The sequence below is a fragment of the Anolis sagrei genome, chromosome 1 (assembly GCF_037176765.1).
Source record: "Anolis sagrei isolate rAnoSag1 chromosome 1, rAnoSag1.mat, whole genome shotgun sequence".
Taxonomy (NCBI): domain Eukaryota; kingdom Metazoa; phylum Chordata; class Lepidosauria; order Squamata; family Dactyloidae; genus Anolis; species Anolis sagrei.
The window spans coordinates 161,684,631-161,702,253 of record NC_090021.1 but is presented as its reverse complement, the minus strand read 5'-3'; the positions used below and the strand labels follow the sequence as shown (position 1 = coordinate 161,702,253).

General features: G+C 41.9%; 1 protein-coding gene across 1 annotated transcript in view; it reads right to left on the bottom strand.

Annotated features, from left to right (window-relative positions):
* SH3BP4 (SH3 domain binding protein 4) overlaps positions 1-17,623 on the bottom strand; it is a 90,212-nt gene that overhangs the window by 25,948 nt on the left and 46,641 nt on the right. The window contains exon 2 of the mRNA XM_060783772.2: positions 2,058-2,315. Within this exon, the coding sequence (XP_060639755.2) occupies positions 2,058-2,175 (118 nt within the window). The 5' untranslated portion in view covers positions 2,176-2,315. The remainder of the gene's footprint in view (positions 1-2,057; positions 2,316-17,623) is intronic.

Genomic DNA, 17,623 nt, shown 5'->3' with positions numbered 1-17,623 from the left:
TATCCTTTACTCTGGCCCGGCCTAGTTTTATCCTGTTTGATGTATTGTTTATTGCTTGTGGTTTTGTTGTTCTAATACTGCTTCAATTGTTTTAATTTGCTTTAAGTTTATTGTTATGTCGTGTATTGAGGCCCTGGCCTTTGTAAGCCGCATCAAGTCCTTCGGGAGATGCTAGCGGGGTACAAATAAAGTTTAATAATAATAATAATAATAATAATAGTGTAACCCTGTCGAGCACAGGCTGTAACCCTATGCCCTGTTCGGCCTTTCGACTGACCAGGAGTACCTCTGTCTTGTCTGGATTTAGTTTCAATCTGTTGGCCCTCATCCAGTCCGTTACAGCGGCCAAGCACCGGTTCAGGACTTGAATAGCCTCCTTAGTAGCAGGTGGGAAGGAGTAACAGAGTTGGACATAATTTGCGTACAGATGGCACCGCACCCCGAAACTCCGGATGATCTCTCCCAACGGCTTCATGTATATGTTAAACAACATAGGGGACAGTACTGAACCCCGCGGGACTCCACAGAACAATGGCCGTGGGGTCGAGCAGGAGTCCCCTAGCAACACCTTCTGGGATCGACCCTCAAGGAAGGACTGGAGCCACTGCAAAGCAGTACCCCAGAGATCCATTCCCACGAGGCGTCCCAGAAGGATACCGTGGTCAACGGTATCGAAGGCCGATGAGAGGTCCAGCAGAACCAACAAGGACACACTCCCCCTGTCTAGTTCCCGGTGAAGATCATCCACTACGGCGACCAAGGCTGTCTCGGTACCATGTCCCGGCCTAAAGCCAGACTGCGCCGGATCCAGATAATCCGTGTCTACCAGGAACTCCTGGAGTTGCGAGGCCACCACACGTTCCAGGACTTTGCCCAAATAAGGGAGATTGGAAACTGGCCGAAAGTTGACAAATTGAGTGGGGTCCAGTGATGGCTTTTTCAACAGCGGTTTTATGACAGCTTGTTTTAAGCTGGCTGGAATGTTGCCTTCCCAAAAGGGAGGCATTAACTACCATCTTCACCCACTCTGCCAAACCCCCTCTGGCTTCCTTTACCAGCCAGGATGGGCAGGGGTCTAGGATGCATGTGGTTGGCCTCGCCTCTCCAAGAATCCTGACAATATCCTCGAGTTGAACAGATTGAAACGAATCCATCAAAACTGGACAAGCAGGTGCTCGTGTTACATCCTCAGAGACTGCCGTTAACGTGGTGTCAAAGCCTGAATGGATCAACGCGACTTTGTCCGTAAAGTACTGAGCAAAGGCTTTGATGATAGTCTCTTACTTTTTAAAAAATGTTTTATTTATTGATTTGTATTTGTTTTGTTCAAACTGCCCATTGAGGTTTCTCATCTGAAAGGTTAGTATAGATAAAAACAAGAAGAAATCTACAGGTATCACTTTGTCCCTCATGGCTATTGTATTGATACTGGGCAGGATAGAGGCAAAGCATGTGGAGCAGGTGAACATTTCTAATCTCCGTTTGTCTGCTCAACAGTTGCAACCCTAAACCATAGTTTGGCTTCTGTTTTACAATGAAATGTTTGAACTAAGAAGTTTCTACAGAATTGTTGTAGATACAGTCAGTCCTCCAGTTATGAATAAGATAGGTTCTGTAGGTTTGTTCCTAAGTTGAATTTGTAAGAAAATGTACATTTTAAGCATAACTCCAGTCAAATATATATGTGGGTGGGTGGGTGTGAGCGCACGTAAGTGTTCTGGATAGCATACGGAAGGGTTAACACCCCTGTGGTTTGTTTTGCTGTCTGTGTCTCTGTTCAGAAAATTTCACCTTGCTTTCTGTTCCTGTGATAATTGGATTTTGAAAAAGTGGCTTATTCTGGGAAGAAGGATTGGTGAGAAAACTTCTGATGAGACACCTTTCCCCATGATCACTTTTTCAGGTGTGAACTGTCCTTCCAAGGGTTACATTTTCTCACTTCCTGTTGTCTCACCCCCATTCTTAATTAGGAGTCATTTGTAAGTTGGATGTTTGCAACCCAGGGACTGCCTGCAATTTCATTTTGGTTTAACTCAACTTACAGAGAAAAATCTTACCTTTGACAGAACTGAAGCTCGTTTCTGGAAAGTCTTCAGTCAGATCGATCAGTGTCCCCTCAGACTTGCACCGTGGGAGACCACTGGCATTAGCAGAGCGAATACGCTGGGCTGCCATGGTGAGATCTGTGTCCTTCCCTGAATATCTAAAAGGCCATCTTCTCCAGAAGTGTTGAGTCAAATGTTACGTCATTTATCTTCAAATAGTCTAGTGACAAGCATCATTCCACTTTCAAACTTCTCTAACTTGAGGAAAATCTGAAAAGAAAATAATTATAATTTGAACATGGTTTCATGAAGAGGTATTTCCAACTATATTGTGTGATTACATTGTAAAAGCCTGTCATTATGTAATTGGAAACACTTCACTCCAGACAAACAAACGTAGATTACTTTATGACCATGTATAATTCCGATAACTTCTGAATAAGGGAGGAATGCAGATAACCAGCTTATCGCTATGTTCATACAACCATTGGGCAAGAGCTCTCTTTTCCCCAGAAACTGGTGGCCACATGAAATGCTGCAAAGGATCCTTTCAAAAGAAGTGCTTTGTATTATTCCAGTGGGCCAGGATAAAACAACGTAAAATCATGTTTCTTTTCTCTACAATGTCAACTTGCCAAAGAGTTATGGAAGCACCATAAACAGAAATACGAGGGGTATTTTTTAAGTAAGGTCCGTTTTGTTGTAGACACTAGTAGTTCGCGCGCATACCGCAACGAGTGCGTGCATCATGTACCGGCATGCCTCGGGAACAACTGTGCTCAGTTTCCGCTCTGTAGCTAACCTGTACGGTTCTGTTCTGTGCTTTAAAAATGTTTAAGACTATCAACTCACCCTCTGCATGTGAAGTTTGCTCAGTGATACGGTGATACTGTTATGAGTGAAAGCAAAGTGCGTAAGTGGGTACGACAATTCAAAGATGGCCGTGACAATGTCCATGATGAGGACCGCTCCGGTCGCCGTTCTTTGATTACAGTGAACTCTTGATTATCGGAGCAGGTGGCAAGTTTTTATGAAGAGGGTATTTTAAAATTGGTTCAAAGGTATGATAAGTGTTTGAACAAACTTGGCAACTATGTCGAAAAATAGAATGAAGTATGTACTTTCTGAAAATAAATTTACTTTTTTGAAATAAACTTTTGGTGTGAAGTTATGTTTAAACGGACCTTACTTAAAAAATACCCCTCGTAATTTTGTACATTACTTGGCTCAATTTAATCCACCTGGCAGGGTCCTTGCAAGGATCTATGATGCACTGAACTTCTTGGAAGAAGGATAAATCTGATAACAGCTACATCACCAAATTGGTTATCTGAATCTTCTCAATGTCTATACTATGCCCTGTTTTCTACTTGTATATATGGGCAGCCCTCTCCTCCCACATTTCATCTCTTTGTAAAGGGGAAAAAACTAGCTGTGGAAGAGAGAACAAATCCAAGTCACCAGAGTTGCTGAATGCAGGTTCAGGCCCTGGTGAAAAAAATATTTGGGGCTTCCTCATAGCTTTCTCTGTTCCCAGCCTAGCTCAAGTGTGGCTGTGACATGTGCAGAGCTCAAGTCTTGCAAGATGGGAAGTGGTCTAAACCCAGATTTAGGGGTTTGTCAGAGACCAAAACTCTCACAAGGTATGAAACTGACTTAATAAAAGTCTGTCTCACATGCCAAATGCCTCAGTTTCTTGGGTCGATCAAGATAAGACCCAAAAGGGTGACTGCCAACTGATGGATCCCAATGCATTTCATATTTACCTTGAGGTCATTTTTATACTAAAATGCTGGTGGGAGATTATATTGTGATGATGACTTTTTGCCATGTACTACACTCCATTAGTAACTGAGTAGTTCTGCCTGGGCAGAAACAATATGAAAAGGTGGATTTTGAATGTAGGGGGAACAAGAAATGTGGTGTAGTTCTATCTCTTTGGCAGTCTTTAAGAAGAGCTTGAAGATGTGCTTGTTCCAGTGTGCCTTCCCACAATAATGATCCCATAGCACTTTGTCTTCCAAAGCACTTTATATTGTTTTAGGTCTGCTCGTCTGTTCCCACAAACCGCCCCATCACTTTTTTCGCCCATGTCCAGCATTATTTTTTAATTTTTTAAATTTAATTACATTTGGCCTACCCATAGATTTTAAAGTGTGTTGTCTTATTGATAATTATTGATAATGCTTGTGTTATTGTTTTGTTGTTTTTAAATTGCTTGTATTGTTATTGTTATTGCTTGTATTGTTGTATTTTGGGCTTGGCCTCATGTAAGCCGCACCGAGTCCCTTGGGAAGATGGTAGCGGGGTATAAATAAAGTGTTAAAGTGTTATTATTATCTCATGGAACTTTATACTTCCAAATGCAGGTTCTCAGCTGACGTATTTCCAGCAACTATGTCGTTTCCCACAGCTGCACATGTTATCAACTGGTTTCACACACGTTGCTACCTCATAGTAACTCCATTAATGACGCCAAGATTTTTTTGAGAGATCAAGCTTAATGAACAGTGTAAACATGGAAGCTGCACTTAATATGGTGCCATGACACTGCTATGAACAAAAATACATTAGATTGTTACACAATGATCTCTATGAAATCTAAACTAGGTTAGATTGAGAGACCAATTATATTGCAAATGCCAATACCCTTATGTTACAGACAAGATTTTCAACAGGATGCAGGGGAGCAGGGCAGGGAACACATACACCATGCAATTCAATCAGACCAGCAGATTTCCAGTAACCTGTTCCAGATGGCTGCTTGCATTCAAGCAATTTTTTCATTAACCATGAGAAATACTAGGAATTGTTGTATGGTCATGACAGCTTGTTCTCAGAGTATTCCTATAGTTAAGCTGCTATTAGCCATACTTTGAAAGACACCTTACAAGTATATTTATTTATTTATTTATTTATTTTGACTTGTATACCGCCACTCCCAATTTGGCTCAGAGCAGTTTACAGCAGATTAAAACAATACAATCAACTTTAAAATACAATAAAAACGAGAACCGACATAGTCCCGAGTTATTCACCCATCGAAAGCTTGTCGGAAAAGAAAGGTCTTACAGGCTTTCCTAAAAGCAAGTAGGTCTCGGATGGTTCGGGTTTCAACTGGCAAGGCATTCCATAAATAAGGGACCACAATCGAGAAGTCTCTCTGCCTAGTAGAGACAGATAATAAGTCCGGATGTTGGGGACTTCAAGCAAATTTTGGTCTTCAGACCGAAGTAATCTCTGCGGTTGGTAGGGGGATAAGCAGGCCCTCAGGTACGCCGGCCCCAGACCATATAAGGCCTTAAAGGTTAGTACCAGCACCTTGAAAGTAATCTGGTACTCGATCGGAAGCCAGTGCAGCTGTTGTAGAATTGGGGTGATACGACACCTCGCCGGCACCCCGGCGAGAAGACAAGCTGCCACATTTTGCACCAGCTTCAGTTTCCAGATCACTGACAAAGGAAGGCCAATGTAGAGGGCGTTACAGTAGCAAGCCTCAAGATGACCGTCGCCTGGATCACCGTAGCCAGGTCGTTCCTAGATAGGTAGGGAGCCAGTCACCTAGCCTGACGTAGATGGAAAAATGCAGATCTGCTCACAGCAGAGACCTGGGCCTCCATTGTAAGCAGAAGGTCCAATAAGACACCAAGAGTTTTTACAGAAGTTGACGGACGTAGTGTCTCGCCATCCAGGGTAGGCAGCTGGATCTCCCTCCCACCCGGACGGCCCAGTCAAAGGATCTCCGTCTTCGCTGGATTCACCCTCAACCTGCTGGCATGCAACCATCCATTAACGGCCTCAGGGCATCAGTATATCCCACCTTTTTCTCGACAGTGGGATTGAAGTAGGCTTGTAGAATAAAAATCACTACAGCACAACTCCTGTATCTGTGGAACCTGTATTTACCCATGTTTGAAAAAAGTGTTCCCTCCTGGCATTTTCTATGTCCTCCAGCAAAATTCTATGATATGTTTCTGCTGAAAGTTGTTGCTGAAGGACCTAGAAATTCTAGAGAAGTAGTCTTTCTAGGCATTTTCTAGAAAGTGTGATCATAGAATCATAGAGTTGGAAGAGACCGCATGAGCCATCCAGTCCAACCCCCTGCCAAGAAGCAAGAATACTGCATTCAAAGCACCCCTGACAGATGGCCATCCAGCCTCTATTTAAAAGCTTTCAAAAAGGAGCCTCCACCACACTCCGGGGCAGAGAGTTCCACTGCTGAACAGCTCCCACAGTCAGGTTCAGATGGAATCTCCTCTCCATAAATAATCTTCCTCATGTTCAGATGGAATCTCCTCTCTTGTAGTTTGAAGCCATTGTTCCGTGTCCTAGTCTCCAAGGAAGCAGAAAACAAGCTTGCTCCCTCCTCCCTGAGACTTCCTCTCACAGTTTCTAATGTATTCTTCCACCAGAAGTCATTCATTCCAATAGGGTTCTCTGTTATCTATGGTAAGTTCAGGAATGCATCCCTGTAGATATGGGGGTCATACTACGAGGGGTATTTTTTAAGTAAGGTCCGTTTGAGTTTATTTCAAAAAAGTAAATTTATTTTCAGAAAGTACATACTTCACTCTATTTTTCGACATAGTTGCCAAGTTTGTTCAAATACTTATCATACCTCTGAACCAATTTTAAAATACCCTCTTCATAAAAACTTGCCGCCACCAAAAGCCACCAAATCGTCTGTAATCAAAGAAGGGCGACCGGAGCGGTCCTCATCATGGACGTTGTCACGGCCATCTTTGAATTGTCGTACCCACTTACGCACTTTGCTTTCACTCATAACAGTATCACCGTACTCTTCACAAATCCGTCGACGAATTTCTGCAGCAGGCAGGTTCCTTGCTGACAAAAACCGTATCACTGAGCGAACCTCACATGCGGCGGGTGAGTTAATAGTCTTAAACATTTTTAAAGCACAGAACAGAACCGTACAGGTTAACTACAGAGCGGAAACTGAGTAGTGTTGTTCCCGAGGCATGCCGGTACACGATGCACAGGCTCGTTGCGGTATGCGCGCGAACTACTAGTATCTACAACAAAACGGACCAAAAACATATAAAGGTTAAGGTCCCTTGATGTATGGCAGGAACACTTTTCCTTGGGGTGGATCTTCGTCTTTATTCTCATGGCTTGTTCTTGGTCTTGCAGCTCTTCTGATGTCTGAGGTGGAGTATCCATTGGCCTGTAAAGCCCAGTTGAGGTGGTTCAGTTAATCTTGGAGGAGGTGGGGTTCGCAGATTCTTTTTGCACGGTCTGCCAAGGCTTTAATGGTGCTTCTTTTTTGACTTGGATGATGGTTGGAGTTTTTATGTAGATATCTAAGGGAAGCTGATGAGGAAACACATCATACAAACTATCTACAGACCCACCAAGAAAATCCAACAAATGCTACATTCAGCAAAGGACAAAAGGGATCCTCTCACCTCTGCAGGAGTCTACCTTGTACCATGCAGCTGTGGACAAGTCTACATAGGGACCACCAAACGCAGCATTGCCCAAACACGAATCAAGGAACACGAAAGGCACTGCAGACTACTTCAACCAGAGAAATCAGCCATAGCAGAGCAGCTGATGAACCAACCTGGACACAGCATATTATTTGAGAACACAGAAACGCTGGACCACTCTCACAACCACCATGTCAGACTACAGAGACAAGCCACTGAAACGCACAAACATGTGGACAATTTCAACAGAAAGGAGGAAACCATGAAAATGAACAAAATCTGGCTACCAGTATTAAAAAAACTCTAAAATTACAACAGCACAACAGAGAGGAAACAGGCAGGGACATCTAATTACCTCTCAACAAAAGTTTGCCCCAGGCGCAGTCAGCCCATTGTATGCTAATCAAAGTGGTCGGTTGGAACATTCACACCTAGCTCCAGCAGACAAGAGTCCTTTGCCCCACTCTGGTCATTCCACAGATATATAAACCCTTTTGCCTAGCTCCAGTAGGCCTCACTACCTCTGAGGATGCTTGCCAAAGTGCAGGCGAAACGTCAGGAGAGAATGCCTCTAGACCATGGCCATACAGCCCGAAAAAACCTACAACAACCCACTATGTGTAACAGTTTCAGGAAGATGTACTATACAATTTAAGAGCAATTGACTGCCCTAATGAAGCCCCAATGATTACAAACAAAACATATCAACAACAGCAAGTGACATTATAGGCTTATGAAAAATGATGCACAAATTAAATGCAACTGTAACAATTAATATTAAATAAAAATATAACAAAATTATATTCACTTTCACCTTGAGTTGAATGGGAATATTGAGTCTGAATTCTCTAATCATTTATCTAATCATTTATCTTAATAAAACACATCTTGAACTGTCTGAAAGCCACACAGTAGAGATTAATATTACAGTGTGATAACAGGCCATGTTACCTTCTTCATTCAGCTACATTATTTTTAATCAATACACAATACTGGCCAGCTCTGGATTTAGTCCAGCAAGCTCAAAACTCTCCCTGCCTGCTTGAATGAATAAGGATATGGTGCTATCAAGCCTGACATGTAAAAACCCAGTCCAGCCCTGGGACGGTTATGAATCCCCAAGCAAGGAAATGACTGATTACTTGGCTCATATATGCTTGTTTCCAAGGAGTAGCGAGGCAACAGGAGAAACAAAATTGTATCTTATTACAAATACAGGATTTAAATCATAAGCTTGTTAAGCAAAGAGAGATTATGTCGTATTTCACTTCTACACTTAGTTTTCTACACTAAATTAGGTATAGGTTTTCATACCAGTCCTATTCCAGTGAGAGACAATAACCTCGCCCAATTATACATTATCCATGAATTCAATATCCATGGCTTCACTATCTGTGCTCCAAAAATGCACCATCAAATCTAATATGCATCTCCTTTTTTGTCATGTAATTCAGCCTGAAAAGGCAAGCCTAAGTGTAAGGTTCTGTATTAGCTGTGGTTGCAAGGGGGTCTTGAAATGCACCCCCATGCATACAGGGGCCATGCTGTATGCCAATGTCGCTGCTTCAATTCACTGTCATTCTTGCAGGGTCAATTCATTTCCATATTCCTCCACTCCCTTTAATGAACACCTTGAGGAGAAGGAACTTTTAAAAGACACAGAATGGCCTTTTGATCCAATTGAGGTTTCTACTAGGCTTTGTTGATCAAAAAAATGGTTCCAAACTTGTTTTGGATGTAGGGGGAGCTGGTGGTTCGATTCTAAAGTTAATTACAATTTTCACAGAAAAAAATGTTCAAAACTTTTCAAAACTTCTGAGACTTCCGAATCTTTTTGTTAATGATTTGAAAGTGTTATTTCCTGTTTCATTGGGTAGTCTTTACTTTGAAAGTACTTGTTTTACTCCAGAAGCGGGGAAAAGCAAGTGGAGGAAATTCCTTCCTTCTCTGGCTTTAAAACTGGCTTCTCTGGCTTAAGTCGAGGCCAGGAAATTCCTTCCTTTTCTGGTTTAAAACTGGCTTCTCTGGGGAAAAGCAAGTGGAGGAAATTCCTTCTTTCTCTGGTTTAAAACTGACTTCTCTGGCTTGAGCCGAGGCCAGGGACCAGAAGCGGGAACAGCTGAATCATTTCCGACTCACTTCATGAGTCGTAACAAAAATGGTGGAAAAAGCTTTGGTAGGTCAAAGGGACTTTCGGTTTTCTTAAAAACTTCGAAATTGCTTCAAAAAGGTATTGTTTCCTACTGTATTCCGAATTATGAAGATTCTGACAGTACCTAACCATGCCTAGTTTCTACTACTTGTGCAGTGTTGGTGATTTTTGGCTGTTTCTCCCTTCTTTTTCCCATCTTTCTACCTTAAAATCTAATTTGAAAGGCTGGTGACACTTTGGAAAAGGGGCATGTAAAAGTGGAATGGGCATAAAAGTACTTCTCACTGCATCAAAAAGCCTTCTTCAAACTGCAAGGTACTAATGAGGATGCAAACCTGAGAGCAAGTGTTCCTTGTGTGGAAGAAAGAAGGTGAACACACTCTAGTTAGAGTAGCACCTCATTCTCTTCAGGCTGCATACTGGAGCATTTCTGAGTATAGCACCAATCCTACTGGGCCAGTGCTTTTCTTATGACAATATAAAAATTGATTATACATATAACTAAGTGTGGACTGGCTGCATGCAACTCACTACCACTATTGCCAAGATTACTGTCTGACATTCTTTTCTGTGTTAAAGGGAGAGCACTTCATTGTTGCTGCCTTGCATGGTATTCATAATCCAAGCAAGAAAAATATTTCCCTCTGCCCTTATTTTGCTACTGGATATCTGCTCCAGCTGCTCCAAGGCAAGTAGCTGTGCTGTGAAGGGGCCTTGAATGATTGATTACTCATCCGCAATATTATTCCTCCCTGATCAGCAAAATGTTGCTGAACATCAAGCAAAACGTGGGCGCTAGAAACAATATCATACGAAAGCTGACTGGCACAACCTGGGGATAACAACCAGACACAGTGAAGACATCTGCCCTTGCGCTATGCTACTCTGCTGCTGAGTACGCATGTCCAGTGTGAAACACATCTCACCACACTAAAACAGTGGATGTGGCTCTTAATGAAACATGCCGCATTATCACAGGGTGTCTGCGCCCTACACCACTGGAGAAATTACACTGCATAGCCGGTATTGCACCACCTGACATCCGCCGGGAAGTAGCAGCCAATAGTGAAAGGACCAAGGCAGTGACATCTCCAGCTCATCCCTTGTTTGGGTATCAGCCAGCACGTCAACGACTTAAATCAAGAAATAGTTTTCTTAGATCTACAGAGACACTCGCTGGAACACCTCAGCAAGCGGGAGTTCAAAAGTGGCAGGCTCAAACCCAGCACCTCAATCCGTGGATGATACCAGATGAGAGACTCCCCCCTGGGCACACAGAAGACTGGGCGACTTGGAGGGTGCTGAACAGACTGCGCTCTGGTACCACAAGATGCAGAGCCAATCTTAAGAAACGGGGCTACAAAGTTGAATCCACAACATGCGAGTGTGGAGAAGAACAAACTACAGACCACCTGCTGCAATGCAACCTGAGCCCTGCCACATGCACAATGGAGGACCTTCTTGCAGCAACACCAGAGGCACTCCAAGTGGCCAGATACTGGTCAAAGGACATTTAATCAACTACCAAGTTTGCAAAATTTGTGGGTTTTTTTTTATCTGTTTGTTTGTTTTGTTCTGTTAGAAATGTAATACAATGGTCTGGTTGCGGATGACACGATAAATAAAATAAAATAGCAAAATGTTAACTATTTTCCGGATGTTTATTGGATTCTCCTTTTCAGGTTCTACACTATGGATTATTCATGGTACCTGCCTACTATGTTTCAACACCTCAGATGATTAATTAGACTGCCGTCTTCCTTCTGATAACACAAAAGTGGTTCACCTTCTATATAAACCTTGCTGTATGCCTTCAAGTCCCTAAGATGGGGTTTGATTGGCAAGTCTCATTCTCAGGAGGCTCAACTTTGAGAGAATGTGATTTGTTCAAGGTCAAATGGTTGATTATAACAGTTTAAGTCCAAAGCAAGTGAAGGGCCACAGTTTTCCCAATCCTGGCCTTAAGCCCAATGAGTTATTATAATGAAATGCACAAAAAGTAGAGAGGAATCTTTCTTAACCTTTTGAGAAAAGCTACAGAGAGTCAAAGTTTAGTACCATGAGAGAGGATTCAAACCCTACTCTACAGAGTCACAATATCACTGTATAAACCATGCTTAATAAATATTGTTACTTTCATGGCATTACTCTGGGCAAGCCAAAAACAGACACCCCTCCATTTTGGTCCTAATTCTCTTTTGGGCCTCATAGCCAAGAATGACTAGGCAGAAATATCAATATCCAGGCATTATCCAAGTTGACATCTCATTAACTTAAGACTCTTGGAAAGGCTGGACCCAGAGAAAACATTATGCTGGTGATACACAGCTCTATCTCTGTTTTTCAGTGGATGCCAAAAAGGTCCTAAACTATTGTCTGGAGGCAACCAAAGATCTGCATGTTGGTGATAAACTAAGGACAAAATGGAAGTTCTGTTGGGAGCCAATCTGTGAATGAAGGAACATTCCCTCTAAATCAGTGCTTTGGACTTCAGCTCCCAGAATTCCTGACCACTGGACAAGTTGGCTAAGGCTTTTGGGAGTTAAAGGCCCAAACACATGGGGGGACACAGGTTTTCCACTACTACTCTAGGGGGCGCTCCTAAACTTAACATTGCTTCTGAACTACGAGGGTTATTTTTTAAGTAAGGTCTGTTTTGTTGTAGACACTAGTAGTTCGCACGCATGCCGCAACGAGCGCGTGCGTCATGTACCAGTATGCCTCGGGAACAACTGTTCTCAGTTTCTGCTCTGTAGCTAACCTGTACGGTTCTGTTCTATGCTTTAAAAATGTTTAAGACTATCAACTCACCCACCACATGTGAGGTTCGCTCAGTGATACGGTTTTGGTCAGCAAGAAACCAGCCTGCTGCAGAAATTCATCAATAGATTTGTGAAGTGTACGGTGATACTGTTATGAGTGAAAGCAAAGTGCATAAGTGGGTACAACAATTCAAAGATGGCCATGACAACGTCCATGGTGAGGACCGCTCCGGTCGCCCTTCTTTGATTACAGACTATTTGGTTATCGGAGCAGGTGGCAAGTTTTTATGAAGAGGATATTTTAAAATTGGTTCAGAGGTATGATAAGTGTTTGAACAAACTTGGCAACTATGTCGAAAAATAGAGTGAAGTATGTACTTTCTGAAAATAAATTTACTTTTTTGAAATAAACTTTTGTTTGAAATAAACTTGTGTTCCAACGGACCTTACTTTAAAAATACCCCTCGTATTAATGTTCTCTCTCACCAACTTCAATTGGTAAGCTTGCTCCATTCCTTCTTAGAAAAGACACAGCCATTCACAGTGATCCATGTCCCAATTATCTCCCATTTAGGTTATTGCAGTATGTTGTGGCCTAAAGGCACCAGATCTTTCCTGATTTTGGGAACTAAGCAGGGTCAGCCCTCACTAGTACATGGATGGGAGAACACCAACTGTATGTTGCACTTCAGAGAAAGGAAATGACAAAGCCATTTCTGGTAATTCCTTGCTTAAGAAGGTCCTATGGTGACCCAACCAGATTGGGTCACCATAAATTAACAGGTAACTTGAAGGCACATATGGAGAGCATATTATGGCAGCTCCCTGAAGGTGGAATTCCATACTTAAGATGCTCCAATTGCCCAATCTTTCCTGAATTTGGAGAAGACCACAAAAGCCAATCTAAATAAAATCTTATCTGACTGATTGTTTCAGAGTTTCACTTTAATCTGGAAATGCTTTGAAGAAGGTTCATTCTGTTTTGAATTTGACTGTTTTTATATGAGATAGTTTTAGCATTGTACCTATCTCATGGGGCCATCTGGAGCACAAACAGTGACTCAGAAATGCTTTAATTAACAAAATGATTGTTACTATACAGAGAAGAGAAATAGCGTATGAAAACCACACTAGAATGAAAGCATTACATGGATTTATGCTGGTGAAATTCCTCTTGCTGATTTCAGATAAATAGTTCTGTTAGTCTGTTGCAACGTAAACTGGGAAAAAGTGGAAGGAAAGAATCCAGCATTACAGGTTGAACATTTATCCAAAATTCTGAAATACACTTCAAAATTGTGGATGAGATTAAGACACCTTTCTGTTCTGACGGTTCAGTTTGCACAAATTTTGTTTCATGCACAAACTTATTAAAATATTCTGTATAAAAGTAACTTCAGGCTATGTGTATAACACATATATGAAACATAAATAACATCTGAGTTTAGACTTAGTTCCCATCCTTAAGATATTTCTTGTGTTTATATATCCAAATACAGGTATTCCATAATCTTGGGAGGGACGGGGACATATTTATTTATTTATTTATTTATTTACAGCTTTTATATTCCGCCCTTCTCACCCCGCAGAGGACTCAGGGTGGATCACAGTGTACACATATATGGCAAACATTCAATGCCAATTTTGCCATACAACATATACAGACATAGACAGAGGCTATTTAACTTTTTCTGGCCACCAGGGGAGCTGTCGCTTTCATCGTCCATCTGCGACACTGATGAAGTACTTCCGCATTCCCTGCATGCTTTTTTGCTGGAGTGTTTTGCTGGAGTCTTTTTTATGGCCTCATAAATTAGTTAATGTAGCCTCCCCACACTTTAAGGTGGTACCTAAATTTACTACTTGACAGATGCAACTGTCTTCTGGGTTGCAAAGGTTGACAACAGGCTACACAATTGGTTGGAAACCCACTCCAACCCGGGCTGGCTTTGAACTCATGACCTTTTGGTCAGAGTGATCTTAATGCACCTGACACTCAGCCAGCTGCGCCACAATCCGGGTGCCATTAAAAAACATCCAAAATCCAAAGCACTTCTGATCTCAATCATTTTAGATAAGGAATGTTCTACCTATACCTTTTAGATTAACTGATCTGTTTTAGCATGCATTTTAATAGATCAGGGTATCTGAAAATGAGGCTTTTATATCCATGAAAGCTCTTGTCAATCAGATCAGTTGGCATGAAAGAGGCTAAATTCATCACTCTCTTTTTTATTATTCCATAGTTGAGCATGCAGGCATACCTTTCACCTAAAATTAAGGTTTCAATCACTACAGAATTATGGTGCTATCATTCCACTTTAACAGCTATGATTCCATCCAATGGAGTCCTGGGACTGGTAGTTTATGGAAGGGAATGGAGGATTCTCTGTAAGCGTGCTCTAGTGCCCCACCAGGATTCCATAGGATGAAACCACAGCAATTAAGGTGGAATACTAGTGTTACAATTGTGCAGTGTGAATGGGCCATGAAGGACAGGATGAAATCGTGGCAATAGATGGAGTTCTAGCATCAAGACTAAAAAAGTAGTTGACTTAGTTTCACTTCCAAGTTATGAAAAAGCCATCCTGTGATAGGGATCTTCCAACAAAACATGCGTGTTTTGATTTTCAGAACAGAATCTGTGATGACAGGGAATTCTGAACTCTTGTACAAACAGGTGTGCATTCCAAAATGATCAAAATAGGCAAAACAGTTCCATATCCTTGGGGCAGCAAATCTATTAAAAGTGGTAGTCTGAACCTTAAAGAAGATATCCAAGTTAGTTATCCTATTTTGGAAACAGGATTCAGGACCCCAGATGGCTTCTGATAAGTTCAGACTAAAATATGGAGCAGATTCACCACCGTACTGAGAGAGAAGCCACCAGCAGAGAGAGATGTAGGATTGATTCAGCCCTCACTCCAAGCCATAGCAAAGGAGATTTAGCCATGGCTTGGTGTAGTGCTTGTACATCTAGAATTAGACAACATGCTTCAAGTGAATTCATAAACTATGGGTTATAATAACTGGGCTTTAGTGTGATGTCTTAATCAAGAAGCCCTAGTCCAGTGACCCCCTACTTAGGCGATCCATCATTGGACGAGTAGGATAGTCTTCCAGGATCAGTATTCTTGTGTATCCGTAGGTGGCTGTGGAGCCCTATTCTAACTCCAAGAAATTGGGCACTGAGTAGATGTGGTGGGCAGAGCAGACACACAACTTTAAAAAATGGGTAAAACATTAAAACATGGGTAAAAAATTGTTCAAAACAGAATTTTCTTGAGTTCTAAACTGCAGCTAGCATAAGTCTTAGTTGAGCTTTAGAGCTGATACTATCAATTAGGATTGGAGTTATTCGGCTACAATATTGATTTTACCATTAACTCGGTTGAAAGTCTTGTTCAGAGTGCTTCTTTGCCTCAAAGGATCAGACACACTGAAAAGAAAAATGCATCTCTTTGATCACATTTTCGAAAGTTGGGTTCTGAACATTACAAGGAATGTTGCATTGACGTCTTAATTTTTTAGCAATTGATAATAACTGCAGTTGATCACAACACATCTTTGGGCAAGGGAGCTAGGCTTTGAACATTCAAATGCCATCACTCCCTTCAATTTGTGTTTGAGGGGCAACATACTGAGTCACATCTCTGATATGCAAAATAGGAAAGAGGGGCTGAGCTTTAGGCTGGAGAAGAGAAAGCTAACCCACTTGTTTCTAAACATAAACGCAGAACACATTTCAATGCTACAGAACCTTTCACAGAATCGTAGAATCATAGAGTTGGAAGACACCTCATGGGCCATCCAGTCCAACCCCCTGCCAAGAAGCAGGAATATTGCATTCAAATCACCCCTGACAGATAGCCATCCAGCCTCTGTTTAAAAGCTTCTAAAGAAGGAGCCTCTACCACACTCCAGGGCAGAGAGTTCCACTGCTGAACGGCTCTCACAGTCAGGAAGTTCTTCCTCATGTTCAGATGGAATCTCCTTTCTTGTAGTTTGAAGCCATTGTTTCGTGTCCTAGTCTCCAGGGAAGCAGAAAACAAGCTTGCTCCCTCCTCCCTGTGGCTTCTTCTCACATATTTATACATATCATATCTCCTCTCATCCTTCTCTTCTTCAGGCTAAACATGCCCAGTTCCTTAAGCCGCTCCTCATAGGGCTTGTTCTCCAGACCCTTGATCATTTTAGTCGCTCTCCTCTGGACACATTCCAGCTTGTCAATATCTCTCTTGAACTGTGGTGCCCAATTTCTTGGAGTTAGAATAGGGCTCCACAGCCACCTACGGATACACAAGAATACAATATTCCAGGTGTGGTCTAACCAAAGCGGAATAGAGGGGTAGCATTACTTCCCTAGATCTAGACACTATGCTCCTATTGATGCAGGCCAAAATCCCAAAATTGGCTTTTTTTGCCGCCACATCACATTGTTGGCTCATGTTTAACTTGTTGTCCACGAGGACTCCAAGATCTTTTTCATACGTACTGCTCTCGAGCCAGGCATCATCCCCCATTCTGTATCTTTGCATTTCGTTTTTCCTGCCAAAATGGAGTATCTTGCATTTGTCACTATTGAACTTCATTTTGTTAGTTTTGGCCCATCTCTCTAATCTGTCAAGATTGGAAATCTGTTTCAGCTTGGAAACTGTTCTGATAATAAGCAAAATTCCACTTTTACACATTAGATGGAGTCAGATTCAACTCACCTTCATCTGCACTCCCAAATTTGGAAATCCTAGCCCTAGAAGTTTACCATGCTTAATGAGGGAGCATTCATCTTGTCATTTCAAGTTGTTTATCTACCCATCTTGCGACTAAATACACAATAACTAGGGAGCGAGAACTTTATACATGTTCTAACAAGGCATGCAACATGCCAGAACATCAATTACTGTGGCAGCACCAGAAAAACAGAAGGCATGGTAAAGTGTGCGTGTATATACACACACACCCCACACACACAGACTTTGTAAGCTGGCTCCATTTATCGACTGGAGGTAGCCCAGCCATCTGCCCTGACACTTTTTGCCACATAAAGCTGTCACAGTCACATTCACAGTGAAATTCAAACCAAAGCTCTGACAAATGAAATGAGGATTACTCCAATTAATGGCACAGCTGATGGATATGAAATAAGAATGGATTAGCCTTTGAACAGAAGGGATTTACTAATCTTACAGTAATATGGTAAATTGCTGCCAGGCC